This window comes from Rhincodon typus, chromosome 22 (genome assembly GCF_021869965.1).
Source record: "Rhincodon typus isolate 14 chromosome 22, sRhiTyp1.1, whole genome shotgun sequence".
Lineage (NCBI taxonomy): Eukaryota > Metazoa > Chordata > Chondrichthyes > Orectolobiformes > Rhincodontidae > Rhincodon > Rhincodon typus.
The window spans coordinates 31,817,367-31,832,313 of NC_063353.1; the positions used below are offsets into that span (position 1 = coordinate 31,817,367).

At 39.2% G+C, this 14,947-nt stretch overlaps 1 protein-coding gene across 1 annotated transcript in view; it reads left to right on the plus strand.

Moving 5' to 3' along the window:
- Positions 1-14,947, plus strand: part of tnpo3 (transportin 3) — a 57,201-nt gene that overhangs the window by 32,238 nt on the left and 10,016 nt on the right. The window contains exons 9-15 of the mRNA XM_048609978.1: positions 654-761; positions 1,968-2,059; positions 5,402-5,541; positions 6,035-6,226; positions 7,239-7,330; positions 7,575-7,651; positions 13,222-13,282. Of these exons, the coding sequence (XP_048465935.1) occupies positions 654-761; positions 1,968-2,059; positions 5,402-5,541; positions 6,035-6,226; positions 7,239-7,330; positions 7,575-7,651; positions 13,222-13,282 (762 nt within the window). The remainder of the gene's footprint in view (positions 1-653; positions 762-1,967; positions 2,060-5,401; positions 5,542-6,034; positions 6,227-7,238; positions 7,331-7,574; positions 7,652-13,221; positions 13,283-14,947) is intronic.

Sequence of the window (14,947 nt, forward strand, 5' to 3'; positions counted from 1 at the left end):
TAGGCTGGACCAGGTAAGGATGGCAGATTTCCATCCCTTTATTAGTGAGCCTGATGAGTTTTTCTGACAATTGGCAATGGTTTCATGGTCATTGGTAGATTTTTAATTCCAGGTTTTTTTAAAAATTGAGTTCAAATTCCACCATCTGCCATGGCGGGATTCAAACGTGGGTCCCCAGAACATTAGCTGAATTTCTGGATCTACCAATAATACCAGTAGGCCATTGCCTCCCCAAATAGGTGGGATGGAGTCCATGATATTATAAGAATGTGTAAGGAATTTAAATAGATGGGTAGAGTCTATAAGGTAATGAAAGGAGATTAAATGGTTGGGAATATTCTAGGATTAAAACAGATCTGTCTGACAGCATGTGTGAAAATAAATTATGCAGTGTTTATCAACAAGCTTCACTTCAATCCCCCTTTGCAAATAGTAGAGTAGATCCTGAACCCCTAAACTACTCCTTTTGGAGTGTGTTCCACTCTTTCATTACCCCATAAGAGTAAAAGTGATGGTTGTTCTATCTTTTGCCCTAGTGAATTTAATCCTATGTCCTCTAATCCTTGTGACCTACGCCCAAGATATTTAGCTTATTTACTTCATCTGAGGAACCTTCATTATTTAAAGTCTTGTGCTGACCGTTTTATCTGCAGGAAGGAATTCCAGAAGACTCGGATGATTTTGGGGAATTCCGGATGAGGGTGTCTGATCTTGTGAAGGATGTGATATTCCTGGTTGGTTCGATGGAGTGTTTCACACAGGTGATACAAATTTCAGAATTTGACTGTGGATTGTAATTTAAGAGGAATAGTATTTGTGGATTTGACTCCTGAATGTACTGACTTCTGCTCAGGCAAAATTCAATAGTTGCTGCAGACTTTGCAGTAATATTACAAGTTGAATTCTCCCATCGTTTGTCGGTCCAAACTGTGGGAGCCATAGTGGCTGAACTTGAACCTTGTCCTTGCCAGATGTCTACATTTTTCCTGCCTAGGACACGCTGGTTAACAGTTAGCAATCTGGCTGACAGATGTACGATGCTATGGTGCGGCTCTGGTGGAAACTTGCCATAAGTGGAATTAAATAGTAGGAGTCAGAACATTCAGAAAAGCAAGTTGAAAATAAAGAAGAAAAATTCTCCCTGAAGTGAATATAGCTCAAAATGATACAATGAATCATAATGTCCTCTATGAGGCTTTTTCATCTACTATTTTAGCAGCCATTTATAATAAAGTTTAGTACTTCAATTGAAGAGAAAAGGGAACTTTAACATCGTCATTCTGAGGTCTAAGTGTGTTGAGAGACAGTTTGTATATGCTGTATAAAAACATTTGGTGTATGATCAGGCAGACTGAGTACAGCCTGAGGAAGGGGATTAAATGGATGAATGAAGTGCATATTAGTGTAACAACAGCAACATTTATATAGTACTTCTTAATGTGGTAAAATGTCCCAAGGCGCTTCACAGAATTGCAATCAGGTAAAAAGTTACAACAACTAAAGGAGACTATAGAACAGTTGATCAAAAGCTTGGTCAAAAAGGTAGATTTAGAGGAATGTGAAAGGACAGTAGAGAAGCAGACAGATTTAGGGAAGGAATTCTCAAGCTGAGAGGACAAAAACTATAGATAAAGAAAATTGAAGATACAGAAAAGTTCTGATTTGGCCCAGTGCAAAAAAAACTTGGACGGTTGTAGGGCTAGATATACTTGTGAATGACGATCATATAGGTGACTAGAGTCTTTTTTACAATAAAGCGTGTATGAGTTGTGAGAAGTGCGTTGTGAACAAGGTAGTCTTTATCTGTTTAATTGTTTTTCAAGTCATGAAATAATTAACTGGGGTGCAGTTCGAATTGAATAGTGGAACAGTCTTGAGGGATTGAACAACTTGCGCTATTTGAAGTTTAGATATTTTTGTCTATCTTTCTATTGAATAATATTGCAATGTATAATTGATCTTCAAAGCTCTATTCCACATTGAAAGACAGTGGGCCATCCTGGGAGATCACTGAAGCTGTCCTCTTCATCATGGCTTCCATAGCAAAGAGTGTAGATCCGTAAGTAATTGGAAAATGAATGAAATTAAACAATTTTTAAAATATCATGACAAAAATAATTCTTTTTTGAAGCTTTGTATTGCTCTCCTTTTCAAGTATCAATTATCTTCTTTGCTTGCAACTTTTATTATCTTTTTCTTTTTTCCCTTGAATGCAGTTGATTCTGCTTTGAGGTACTTCTGCTTCATTCCACTAACCTTTTGTATCTCCTTGGTGTTTGGTGCTATTCTTGAATTCATGCACTTCAATTTTCTTTATCTATAGTTTTTGTCCTCTCAGCTTGAGCATTCCTTCCCTAAATCTGTCTGCTTCTCTACTGTCCTTTCACATTCCTCTAAATCTACCTTTTTGACCAAGCTTTTGATCAACTGTTCTTATTAGAAATAAGCTTTTTGGATTGATTCAAAGATTCTTCTCTTGTAACTTCTTTGAAGACTGTGACTATTTGGGTGAAAATATGTTACCTTCTTACTCTTAATTAATGTTTAACTTGTGTCTCCTGATATTTAAACCTGATGACCCAGTGATCAACTTGCTGAAATCAGATTTAAGTCAGTTCACAATCTTTTAAGGCTTTTTTAGGCTAACTTGAAGTTTTCTTGTATCCAAAAGAAGGGAAGGGAAATCTCTATAGAATTGCAGAGTTGTTACAGTATGGAAAAAGACCACTTAACCCTCATGTCTGTATCAGCTGTCCAGTGACATTGTGACAAACTCCTGCCCTTAGCCCATAACCCTGCAAGTTATTCCCATTTAAATAATCATCTTATTCGCTCTTGAATGTTTCAGTTGCACCTGCCTTCACCACATTTCCAGACAGTGTATCCCAGACTTGAACTGCTTACTGAGTGAAAAAGTTTCTTTTCACTTTGTACTGATCAGCTTCTGGGGATTTATCCACCTTTGTGTTTTAAGAGTCCAGCACTACCACCTCTGTAATGTGGAAATTTTTCAAGATGTCACTATTTATTTCTCTTCCACATCCTTCTCTACAGTAAACACTGATGCAAAATTCTCGTTCAGTATCTTCCCACTCATCTCCTGTCGTTCCACACATAGGCAGCTTTGCTGATCTTTAAGGAGCCCTATTCTCTCCCTAGTTACTCTTTTGTCCTTTTAATGTATTTGTAGAATCTCTTTCAATTCTTCTTAACCCTATTTGCCAAAGCTATTTCATGTCCTCTTTGCCCTCCTGATTTCCCTCTTAAGTATACTTCTGCAGTCTTCATACTCTTCTAGGAATTTACTCAATCCCTGCTGTCTATACCTGACCTATGCTTCCTTCTTTTTCTTGACCAAAACCTCAATTTGTGAAGTCATCCAGCATTCCCTGCACCTACCAGCCTTGCCCTTCACCCAGCAGGGGCATACTGTCTCTGGACTCTTGTTATCTCATTTTTGAAGGCTTCCAATTTTTCAGCCATCCCTTTACTCATGAATTTCTGCCCCCAATCAACTTTTGAAAGTTCTTGCCTAATACCGTCCAAATTGGCCTTCCTCCAATTTAGAACTTTAACTTTTAGATCCGTTCTATCCTTTCCCATCACTACTTTAAAACTAATAGAATTATGGTCACTGGCCTCAAAGTGCTCCCCCACTGACATCTCAGTCACCTGCCCTGCCTTATTTCCCAAGAGTCAGTCAAGTTTTGCTTTTTCTGTAGTAGGTACATCCACATACTGAACCAGAATTTTTTTTTGTACACACTTAACAAATTCCCCTCCATCCAAGCCCTTAACACTATGGCAGTCCCAGTCAACGTTTGGTAAGTTAAAATCCCCTACCATTGCCACCCTATTATTCTTACAGTTAACTGAGATTGCCATACAAATTTGCTTCTCAATTTGCCGTTGACTATCGGGGGATCCTTCCTATAGCATCAATATCCCGGAAAATTAAGCTGCCAGACCTGTCCATCCCCGAGCCACGTTCCTATAATTGCTATGATATCCCAGTCCTATGTTCCCAACAATGCCCTGAGTTCATCTGCAAATATTTCCAGGCTTTGTGTCACTCACAAACTTTGAAATCGCCCCCTCCTCTCAATAATGTAGATCATTAACAGAAATCAATAAAAGTAAGGATCCAAATACTAATCCCTGGAGAACTCCACTACAAACCTCCCTTCACCCTGAAAAATGCTCATTAACCATTGTTCAGTTTTCTATAATTCTGCCACTCACTTGCTAATGTACAATATATAGTTTTTTTTTCCATTATACACCTGTTTTCTTAGAATGAAATTGCATTGTTAGTTTTAACAGGTAGCCTGGATCATATTCCTGATTAATGTCGCATGATTGTAGGTTGAATTGTGTAACTGTGTAGATGAGAGTTGAGGAGAGCTTTGTGTTCAAGATGTTTGGATGGGAGCTAAGAAGGCACTTTAAATTAGCCACAGTGGAGCTGCCCACTACTTGAATAAAAGGCTCCTAGTTATGTGGATTTTGCAGCAGTTTCTGGACAAGGCAGCTCGTTGCGTGGTGAGAAATTGTGGACCCTGGAACTCTGGAACTGTTAATAAGATAGGCTTGAAAAAATCAAGGTGTTTTCTACTAGTTTTTGCTCAGTTGGTAATTCTCTGGCTCTCTGATATCAAAAGTGGTGGGTTTACTCTTCCATGCGATGTGAATATCACATGCAGAGCCACCACTTGTTACCCATCCCTAATTATTCTTGAGGAAGTGGTGTTAAGCCACAGTCTTGAATTGAAGTGCTGAAGTTCATGTGATGTAACTGCTGGTGTTGTCAGAAAGGGAATTCCAATATGTTGGCCCAACAACAGTGAAGGAATGGCAGTTTAGTTCCATTGGCTCAGACTGATGTGTGGCTTTGAGGGCAACTTACAGTTGGTGGTGTTCCCATGCATCTGTTGCTCTTCCCTCTCTCTAGGTTAACATCCTGTTTCCAAGACTTGTGCACAAACTCTGCGTTTACACATTGGTGCAATATGCAGTATGTGCTTCTTTATCACAAGGGATAGTATTTTATGCACTGTGCTCTTTGTCCTCCTGAATAATAAAATGGGGCATAAAAGATCTTGACTTACTATTCAGAGCAGAGTTAGGAGTCCTCCCAATATCTTCCCTCAACCAAGACCTGGTTACTGGTCTAGTTGTTATTTGACCATCTAGCTGTTTGCAAAACTTTTGCTGCATCTCCCTGCCTAGTAGTATGCTGACCTTGTTACTAAATTTGGTGTATCTGATGAGCTTTGGTTTTTGAGACTCAGTGAGATACTTAATAATCTCAATTCTTATATAACTATTACAAAAGATTAAATGTAGAGAAACAAAATCCGTGTTTGCTGATATTCTTTGTGGGTATTTTTTTTTGTTTCAGTGATAATAACCCCACCTTGGCTGAAGTGCTCGAAGCTGTAGTTCAACTCCCAGATACTGTGCACATGGCAGTCCGATTCACTAGCATCGAACTGGTTGGAGAACTGAATGAAGTCGTTGATCGAAATCCCAGATTTTTAGGTGTGTAATGTCATTGTGTACAGCAACTGTGATGGCGTGCTGTATGCCTGTCTTTATTGTATATTATGTGATGTCACTTACTTTTTCTACCTGGCGGGTCAGAAGGTGCTAATGAAGAGCAGGAGGTTTTCTAGCATTCTTCAACCAACACTAACCATGAAATGTGTAAACTAATTTGTAACTACATGGTGGAGAAAGGAATCAATAGGTATTTTTTATTGATGTGATTAATGGAAAGAGGCTCATGTGGACCACAAACTTGCTAACGTGTGAAGGTGAGACAAATAGCATAGATATTCTACCTTAACGTGGCACCCAACTAAGTAGAAGGTAAAAAGGAACTGAAAGTTGCGTTGATTGTATCAGATGAAGTAAACATTACGCACGGTTGGACCAGATAGCATGTTTCCATTCCATTAAATTCTATCAATAGCAAATATGTAAACCCAAAAGCGATCATATGTTTTTGTTTTCTTACTCTCCATCCCTCAAGATCCAGTGTTAAATTATTTAATGAAAGGACTACGGGAGAAAGCACTTGCCTCGGCATCAGCCAAAGCCATTCAAAATATCTGTTCCTCCTGCCGTGATCACATGACTCAGCACTTTGAGGGCCTCCTGGAAATCGTTCGTTCCCTCGATACATTCAGCCTCTCTCATGAAGCTGCCATTGGCCTCCTGAAAGGTATTAAAAATCTTAATCAGCGCAATAACTATTGAAGACACAGAATTTGCTTCATGATTGCAATTGCATAAGATGTATTCGTGTCCTGACTGAAGTCCAAAAGCAATGTACACCATAATATTTTACCCTGCCAATTTCTTCTTTCCTTCTATTTCCCATTTCTGTGATAGTCTGGACCAGCCTAGTAAGTTCACCAGCAAGTTAAGTGAATTTTACTGTTGGCTTTAGTGGATAGGTGTGACACTAGAGATAAGATTTGGTTTTCTTTAATATTTCTGATCAATCACTTAGATAAGGCTAACCTTTCATTGCGAAGAAAAGTAAATTATCGGCTGATTACGGTTTGCTCTACACTCAACAGAGGAAAGATTATTTTGAATAGAACCAAAAGTCTGGTTTGAGAGAGCAGAGTTTTAAAAACCTGTCTAGAATACTGCAACATTGGGTTGAGTTAAAGTCACTGAGGCATGTGATATTTCTTGGAGACTGATGATCTCCTTTAGTGCCTTTTCAAAAAAAAGGCATCACTGGAGGTAACAAACAGAAATTGCTGGAAAAACTGTGCAGGCCTGGCAGCGTCTGTGGAGAGAAAGCAGTTAACATTTCGGATCTAGTATAAGGATGACTGGATACGAAATGCTAACTTTGCTTTCTCTCCACCGATGCTGTCACACCAGCTGAGTTTTTTTTTCAGTGATTTCTACTTTTATTTCTGATTTCCAGCATCTGCAGTTCCTCAGTTTGTTTTGGTTACTGGAGGTAATCTTTATCTAATGCATCAGGTAAGAAACAATATGTCCCCTGAATTGAATCCACAACCTATTTCCTGCACAATGAATTTGCTTAAAAGTACAAAAGTACCAGCTCTGTTTTTTGTACCATCTACACCTACTTGGTATATTTAGTAAATCCACAGTCTATTTCAAAGCTACTAATATCTGAGTGGAGGCTAGATTATAATGTTGAGAATTATTGTGTATTGCTTTTGCGATATAACTTTTTTTTTGTTTAGGCACAGCACTTGTTCTTTGTCGGCTGCCTTTGGAGAAGATCACCGAATGTCTCAGTGAGTTGTGTGCTGTACAAGTGATGGCACTGAAAAAGGTAAGAGAGTAGACAAAAGGCATATGGATCAACACAATACCTCCTGAGTTTGGACCAAACTTGTGGCATAGAATGCTTCTGTTTTTCTTTGCTGGCTGTAGATGTCATAGATGTTCCAAACCTAACTCTGGTCCGCTCTCCATCTCAAATAATTCTCTCTTGTTAAACATTTGCTTTCCCACTTCCTCTCCCCATCTGTTCAATCCCACTTCATCAGGTTGTTCGTGTTTTCTTTATTTTGCAGCTCCTGGCACAAGAGCCTGCCAATGGCCTTGCTACAGACCCCACCATATGGCTGGATCGATTGGCTGTTATTTTCAGGTATGTTGTATTTTCTCAAAATTATCTCTACTGTGCTGTTGTGATGGTACAGTTACATTGCTGATTGTGGTACAAACGAAACAAAAACAAATTGCTGGAGAAATTTAGCAGGCCCAGCAGCATCTGTGGAGACAGAAACATAGTTCATGTTTCAAGTCCAGTGATCCACTTTCAGAACTGACAGTGAACACTGTCTGTTTCATTATGTGCAGAATTAGGAGTGGGATTAAACCCTGCAATCTTTGGTGAATATTTGCATTTCTGACCTTATGATGAAGGGTTGGCAATAGATTGAAGCAGTTTTAGATGATTCCAGCTAGGGGAGTACTCTGAGGAATGCCTGCAGTAATGCCCTAGGAATCAACCATCTTCCTTCATGCTTGGCATGATTCCACTAAGTAGAGAGGTTTCCCAATGCTTCCTATTGATTTCTGACTTTATTTTGACTCTGCTGCAATCAGTTGCATTGCAGTCAAAGGCAGTCACTCTCGTTTCCACGCTGAAACTTGGTTGCTTTGTCAGTGTTTGGACCAAGGATATAATGATTAAAGTTCGGTGGTACTGGCAAAACCCAGAATAATCAGTTGAATAAATTCTCATTGGTAGCAATATCAGTGACACATTCCATCATTTCACTGATAGTTATAAGTGGAGCAGCAGTTGTGCAGATTACATTGGACTTGCTCTTTGTGAACAGGGTGTACCTTGATAATTTTCCATCTTGTGCTGTAGATGACATTGGTGTAGCTGGAACAGCTGGTTAGATGTGCAGTTAGTTTGGAGCATGAGCCTTCAGCACTATAGCTAAGAGAGATGTTGTCGGTGCCTGTGGAATTTCCTTTGTATCCTGTGCTTGATGGAATGAATCACATTGGCCTCCAAAGTTAGAGATCTCCACAGGAGGCATTTTGGGTCATCTACTTGTTACTTGTGATTGAAGGTGACTGCCAACATTGCAGCCTTGTCTTTTGCCCTCTGATGCTGCGCTCTGCCATTGTTAAGAATTAGTATGTTTTTGGAACCTCCTAACATTAGTTGTTTAACAACTGCATATAAACTGACATTTTCCCAGCCACCACCAGTTCTGAGGAAAGGTCACCGGACCCGAAACGTTAACTCTGTTTTTTCCTTCACAGATGCTATCAGACCTGCTGAGCTTTTCCAGCAACTTTGTTTTTGTTAGTTGTTTAACTGTCTACCATCATTCAGTATCGAATGTAGCAGGATTGTAGAGCTTTGATTTGATCACTGGAATGCTTTTACAAAGGGTCAGTAAGGTTTCTCAGGCCAAAAGGCCCATTAATAGCCACCAGCTCTAAGTTACCTACTAGGTTTCACCACATCTTGGTTTGGATGCCCACTGTTCTTTCATCATTGCTGGGTGAGAATCCTGGAGCCACTTATCTTTTGACTGTGGGAGCACTTTCACTACACTGCAGGGGTAGTAGTTCAAGAGGTTAACTCATGACTACCTTCTCAAGGTAAGGATGGACAATGAATACTGATTTTTGCTAGCAACATAACTGCTCTGTGAATGAATAAAAGATTTTGTTCCCTTATCGTGTGTTGATTTGTTGAAACCATTCGTTCTTCAAATGAGTTTTAGGACTAGTTCCCCCTCTTTATTTTCTCATAAATAAGTGGTTTGGTATTGTGGGAGGAATCACTCGTGCACCTTGCTATTTCATACTTCGTCTGTGATGACGAAAGTCAGTTCTTCCTGGTGCTTGTAGCAATGCTACGTACATATATGTTGCTAAACTAAAACTGCAGAACACTGTTATTGCGACAACATAGTTCATTAGATTGAACATCTAAAATACAAGATCAGAATTTTCTATCATCTGGTTTGCTGCATCGGTTCCAAAAGACTAGGAGATGCATCAAACTCTGCACTTTAGGCCAGTAGATTGGTATTGTGAAAATTGTTTAATTTGCCATCTGGGATGAAGTTCTGGTGGGTACAGATCTTATTGCTGATGGCAGGAGTAAGTCCAAAATAAATGCAGTTTACATTTACAAGAGCAAAATTTTCACTTTTGTTTTATTAGACATTTAAATTGCTGAAGTATGAATACTTTGCACAACAATCGTTAGGCTCCACTGAGATCTCAGGAACCATCGTCTGTGGTGTATGCCATACTTTCTAACCTACACCCACATAGTTTGTGCCAGTTTCTCACCATCCCATTGTATTATATTATCAACCTATGTGCTTGATCTTTCATGATATGATTCAGACTGTGAAACCCCTAAATCTTTTCCTGTCTCCCCTGTATGTTGCTTAGAAGGACCTGATCATTCTTCAGTCTGCTCGTCCGTAACATCGTAGAACTAGGAGCAGGAGTAAGCAATTCATCCCCTCGAGCTTGCTCCACCATTCTATATGATCACGGCTGATCTCCTCAGCCTCAATTCCACTTTCCTGTCTACCCTCCATTACCCTTCAACCCATTATGTGTTTAAAATTTAAGTACATTTAAGGAGATAGACAATGTCCCAGCATCTGCCGCAATCTGGGATAGTGAATTTCACAGTTTCGTGGCCCTTTTAAGAGACTCTTTGACCTGTCATATTAGATTGCCCCACGTGAAAAAATATCCGTTCTATATTTAATTTGTCAATCCCCTTTTACATCTTATAAACCTTAATTAGATCTCCTCTCATTCTTAAACTCCAGAGAGTATAGGCCTAAGCTGCTTCATATATCTTCACAAGACATACTCCTCACCTCTGGAATCAATCTGATGAGCTTCCTCTGAGCTATCTGCAACACAATTACATCCCTCCTCAAGTAAGGGAATCAAAATTGTATGCATTGCTCCAAGTGCAGTCTCACTAATGCTTTGTACAGTTTCAGTAACACTTTCCTATTTTCAGCCTCTGTTGGTAACTTCAGAATTTGAGTATATGCCTTAGTTCTCACATGATCTCACATGAACTCCGCTGCAGACTGCTGTTCACAAAACTAATCAAAATCATGACGCACCATCCATGTTACTGATTTGTATGGTATTTTAGCAAGGTCCTAATTGCATGACTGGCTCACTGCTTTTCAAGCTGTAACAATGTGTTTCGCTTATAATGATAGTCCTTCTTTTTACATGCTATATATAACCCACACACAGCCATCTGCTTGGGGCCGTTGGAAAGAGATTGGGGCATGTAGCTCTGTCATGGTTACTGTCTATATTATCATTCTGTTATTTGGTAGCACAGAGTTCAATATTACTGGAAAAAGACACATTTTGGTGTAAGGTGAAAAGCTACAGCAAGATATGTCTTTTTTTTCCAATGATTGTCAGTTTTTTGGAGTTCACTTTCTGATCTGTCTTTTCACAATAACCTGTTGGAAATCAGCATGTTCAGTGACTTGGAGCTCACACTGACACAATAGCTATATATCTTTAAAACCTGTTTATCTTCTTCTCTTGGTCTCCATTTGTATCACATAGCTCTCCTGCACTGTCTGTACACTGTCATGTATAGTTTGTACACTCTGCACCTGCTCCCTAAACAGCTTCCCCGTTAGGGCAGCAAAGTTGCCCCCAGAATAGCGAATGCATGTCTGTGACCTGGATGCTGCAGAAACTTCTCTTTCCTGTGTTCTCTATAGTCATTTTTTTTGTGGTTTTCTGTATTTAAACAGCGAAAGATTTGTCCACTTCTCTCCTGTATTGAAGTGGAAAAAGGGAAAAATCAGTCTTAGGTTGTTTTTTATTTTCTTCCCTTTAATTCCTTTCTTGCTGCTGATGCTGCTCAGTCCCCGCAACACCAAAGTTCCGTAGGTACAGAAGTGCAGTATTTCTCAACTGTAGAAATACTACAGTGAATTCCATATCTGCCAGCTACCTGCACATATTCTTGTGCTCATTCTGTGCTTCCAGCAGTGGGAACAAGAACATTGTAGATTATTGCTACGGATCAGCTGAGATCGGCTAACCGACCACAGTAGTATTTAAACCTGGGTCTTCACTGGTCATTATGGCTCCGTTGCTCACAGCCTGAATCAGATGATCTATCAAGGGAATGTTGCAGTGAAAACCATTTTTATAACCTGTGCTCACAGTTAGCAGATTCTTGGGCACTTTGCCATAATGTACTGCCTTACAAAACAGAAACTACATACAGTGATTAGCCCTTGCCACCTTATAAAAACTGGGCAACGATTAAACCTGACTCTGCTGTACAAGTTGTTGAATGGGACCCCACAATGATCAGCTTTATTCTACTGTACAAATTTGGAATGTGTGTAACTAGGCTCAGTGATTAACCCTTGCACTGCTGTTGATCTAAATACTGTTTGTGTTTATAAAGTGCCTTTAGTGTATTAAAATGTCTTGACGTTCTTTCACAGGATCAATTTAGACAAAATTGAACATCAGGCTTTGTAAGGAGATGGTGACGCAGGTGATCAAAAGTAAATATTAGGGAGGAAAGTGGAGTGAAGCAGTGAGAATATGTTGAGAGCGCGATTCCAGAACTTAGAGCCAAAAGAATTGAAGATATACCTGCTGAAATTTCAATGCTTTGAATAAAAAAAGTGTGAATAGTAATGAGCTAGTCAGAGTACATTTTTAAATAAATCCTTTTACCCTTTTTGGAATTCATGTATAACTACCAGAAGTAAGGTTTATAACAATATCCAACAATTTTGAAGGCTTTTATGCATTAACAGTAGAAATGAATATGAGCTGCAGCTACATATTGAGCGATCAATTCAAGTTGAGCGCACTAATTAATCTTTGCCTGGATATCTGTCTTTAAAATTCAATTTGCATGCCTGTTGCTTTTAAGATGAAAATAGATTAATTCTTTTGCTCAGGGAGCCTCTATGGAGAGAGAAACAGCGTGAGCATTTAAACTCAGTGGCCATGCATCGGCTCTGGCTTGTATTTACTTTTAAAACCCCACTGCAAAATTCTTTATAGAGGAATGGTCGAAAGTGTTGTGAACTGCAACAGTTGGGTTTAAAAAATTGAATAAATTTTGCAAAGGTATTTGGGAAAGAAAGATGCAAGTAAGTAAAGATTATCATGAAATTTCATCTATTTCTTAGACTTTGCAATAAAGAACTGTTCAAATAAAATGCAGAAAGTGAAGAACTGCTACCCATATTGTATATGAAGATTATCTATGTAATTGTCACAGAGTAAATAAATAATTTATTTTCCAGAAGTAATTGAAATTGGGGGAAAAAAACTTCAGGTTTTAGAAGATGTTTCAAAGTTGCATTTTTTTCTGTCACAATGTGTAGTGAAACTCCACTAAGACACCACTGGACTTGAAATTTTGTGTGACCATTGTGAACACTCAGTCAGGATAGAGTATTGAATGTCCAACTGATCAGACCTTCATGTGGGCAGTTTGGATGCTTTTACTATCTATGGTCATTGTCATTGTACCCAACTATGCTAACTTAGTGTGAGAAGGCTTTGTGACCATAGATACTGAGTATTGTTTTTAATTTCTCTTCTGCATCAACAAATGTCTTTTCTTTTTCGTATCTTATTGAATTCTGTATAGAATGTCAAATGAGTTATTAATAATTTAAATTGGTCACATTTCAGACACACAAACCCTATTGTTGAAAATGGTCAGACGCATCCATGTCAGAAGGTGATACATGAAGTAAGTGCATTTGTCAGAAGGGCACAGTCAGTGCTATTGATGGATGAGTTGTTTGTTGTGGGTATGGAGTGTTCTTTTGGATTGTTTGACTTAATACATTCTAACCACCTGCTCTTCAACCCCATCTTGGAATTCACTCCTTCATAAAATATGTGATAGGGTCTGTTCTGACACATCCATTCTGGTGTTTTGTCCATCTCATCCCTTCCCTTCAATGAATGTTGTTTTAACAATATTACGGAGCCTCGTGAGAAATGGAGTAGCAAATCAGAGAGCAATAGGTAAGTGTGATTGGCTTCAGAATTGAAGCATGCACTCTTTCCACCACTCGCACATGAGGCTGCAGACTGTACTTTTTTTTTTCTCTTTTTTTTCTTTATTCGTTAATGGGATGAGGGCATCCCATTGGCCAGCATTTATTGCCCAGAGGGCAGTTAAGACTCAACCACATTGCTGTGGGTCTGGAATCACATGTAGGCCAGACAAGGTAAGGATGGCAGTTTCCTTCCCTAAAGGGCATTAGTGAACCAGATAGGTTTTTCCTGACAATCGACAATGGATTCATGGTCATCATTAGATTCTTAATTCCAGATATTTATTGAATTCAGATTACACCATCTGCCATGGGATGATTCGAACCCGGGTCCCCAGAACATTATCTGGGTCTCTGGATTAACAGTCCAGCGATAATACCACTAGGCCAGACTGCCTTTGGTAGTACCATCCATACAATCAAACTCCTCAATTTAGAGGGGAAGAAACAGTAATGGTATTGGAAAACAATACTCTTGAAGTCACTTACCATCCTGACTTGAAACACGTCATCTGTTCCTTCATTGTCTCTGTGTCAAAATTCTAAAACTCCCTATCTAGCAGCATTGAGAAATCCTTTGCCATATAGCATGCAGTAGTTTAAATAGAAAGGCAATCTTCCCAACCTCAAGGGGAGGTAGAATGAGGAGTCAGTTTAAGTCATGCTAATGTTGACGAATTCTAGGGAATGACTTTTTGGAAAAAATAGCCTCGTTCTCCCCCTCTTTTCTAAAGACGCTATCCTGTGTGGTGTTAGTGACTCCTATCTTTTAGTAGATGAATCCAGACTTATTCATACCTAATCCTTCCTTTCTCATTTATTTGTACTCTATGGCATAGACCGATTTCTTTTGGTTTTCAATTAAGATGCTCCCTTTGTGTTTCAAAGCACGCTTTGTAATTGATTCATGAGTTCATATTGCACAGTCCTTGTTATGTTTGACAGCTGGACTGAGTTAAGTGACATAGCAACAGCATGGCTGAGTTGAGTTGCACAGTTATGGGTTAAACCCTACTTCGGGTCTTGAGTAGGTTTCTAGGCTGGCAGTGCTGAAGGTGTTGCCCATTGAGATGCTAAATAAAACTGGTTAGGTGATTTCAGATGAATACAGAATTTCCCACTATATTATTTTTGTTTGTTTGAAGTTTTTAATGTGTTTGTCATATCTTGGCCAGCCATAATCTCCTGTAGGTAATCCCATAATGCTGTGAGAGAGGGAGTTCCAGGATTTTGACCAGTGACACTGAAAGAACAGCAATATGTTTCCATGTCAGGGTGATCAGTGGCTTGGAGCCAAACTTGCAGGTGGTAGTATCTCCATGTATTGTTGCCCCTGTCTTTCTAGATGGTAG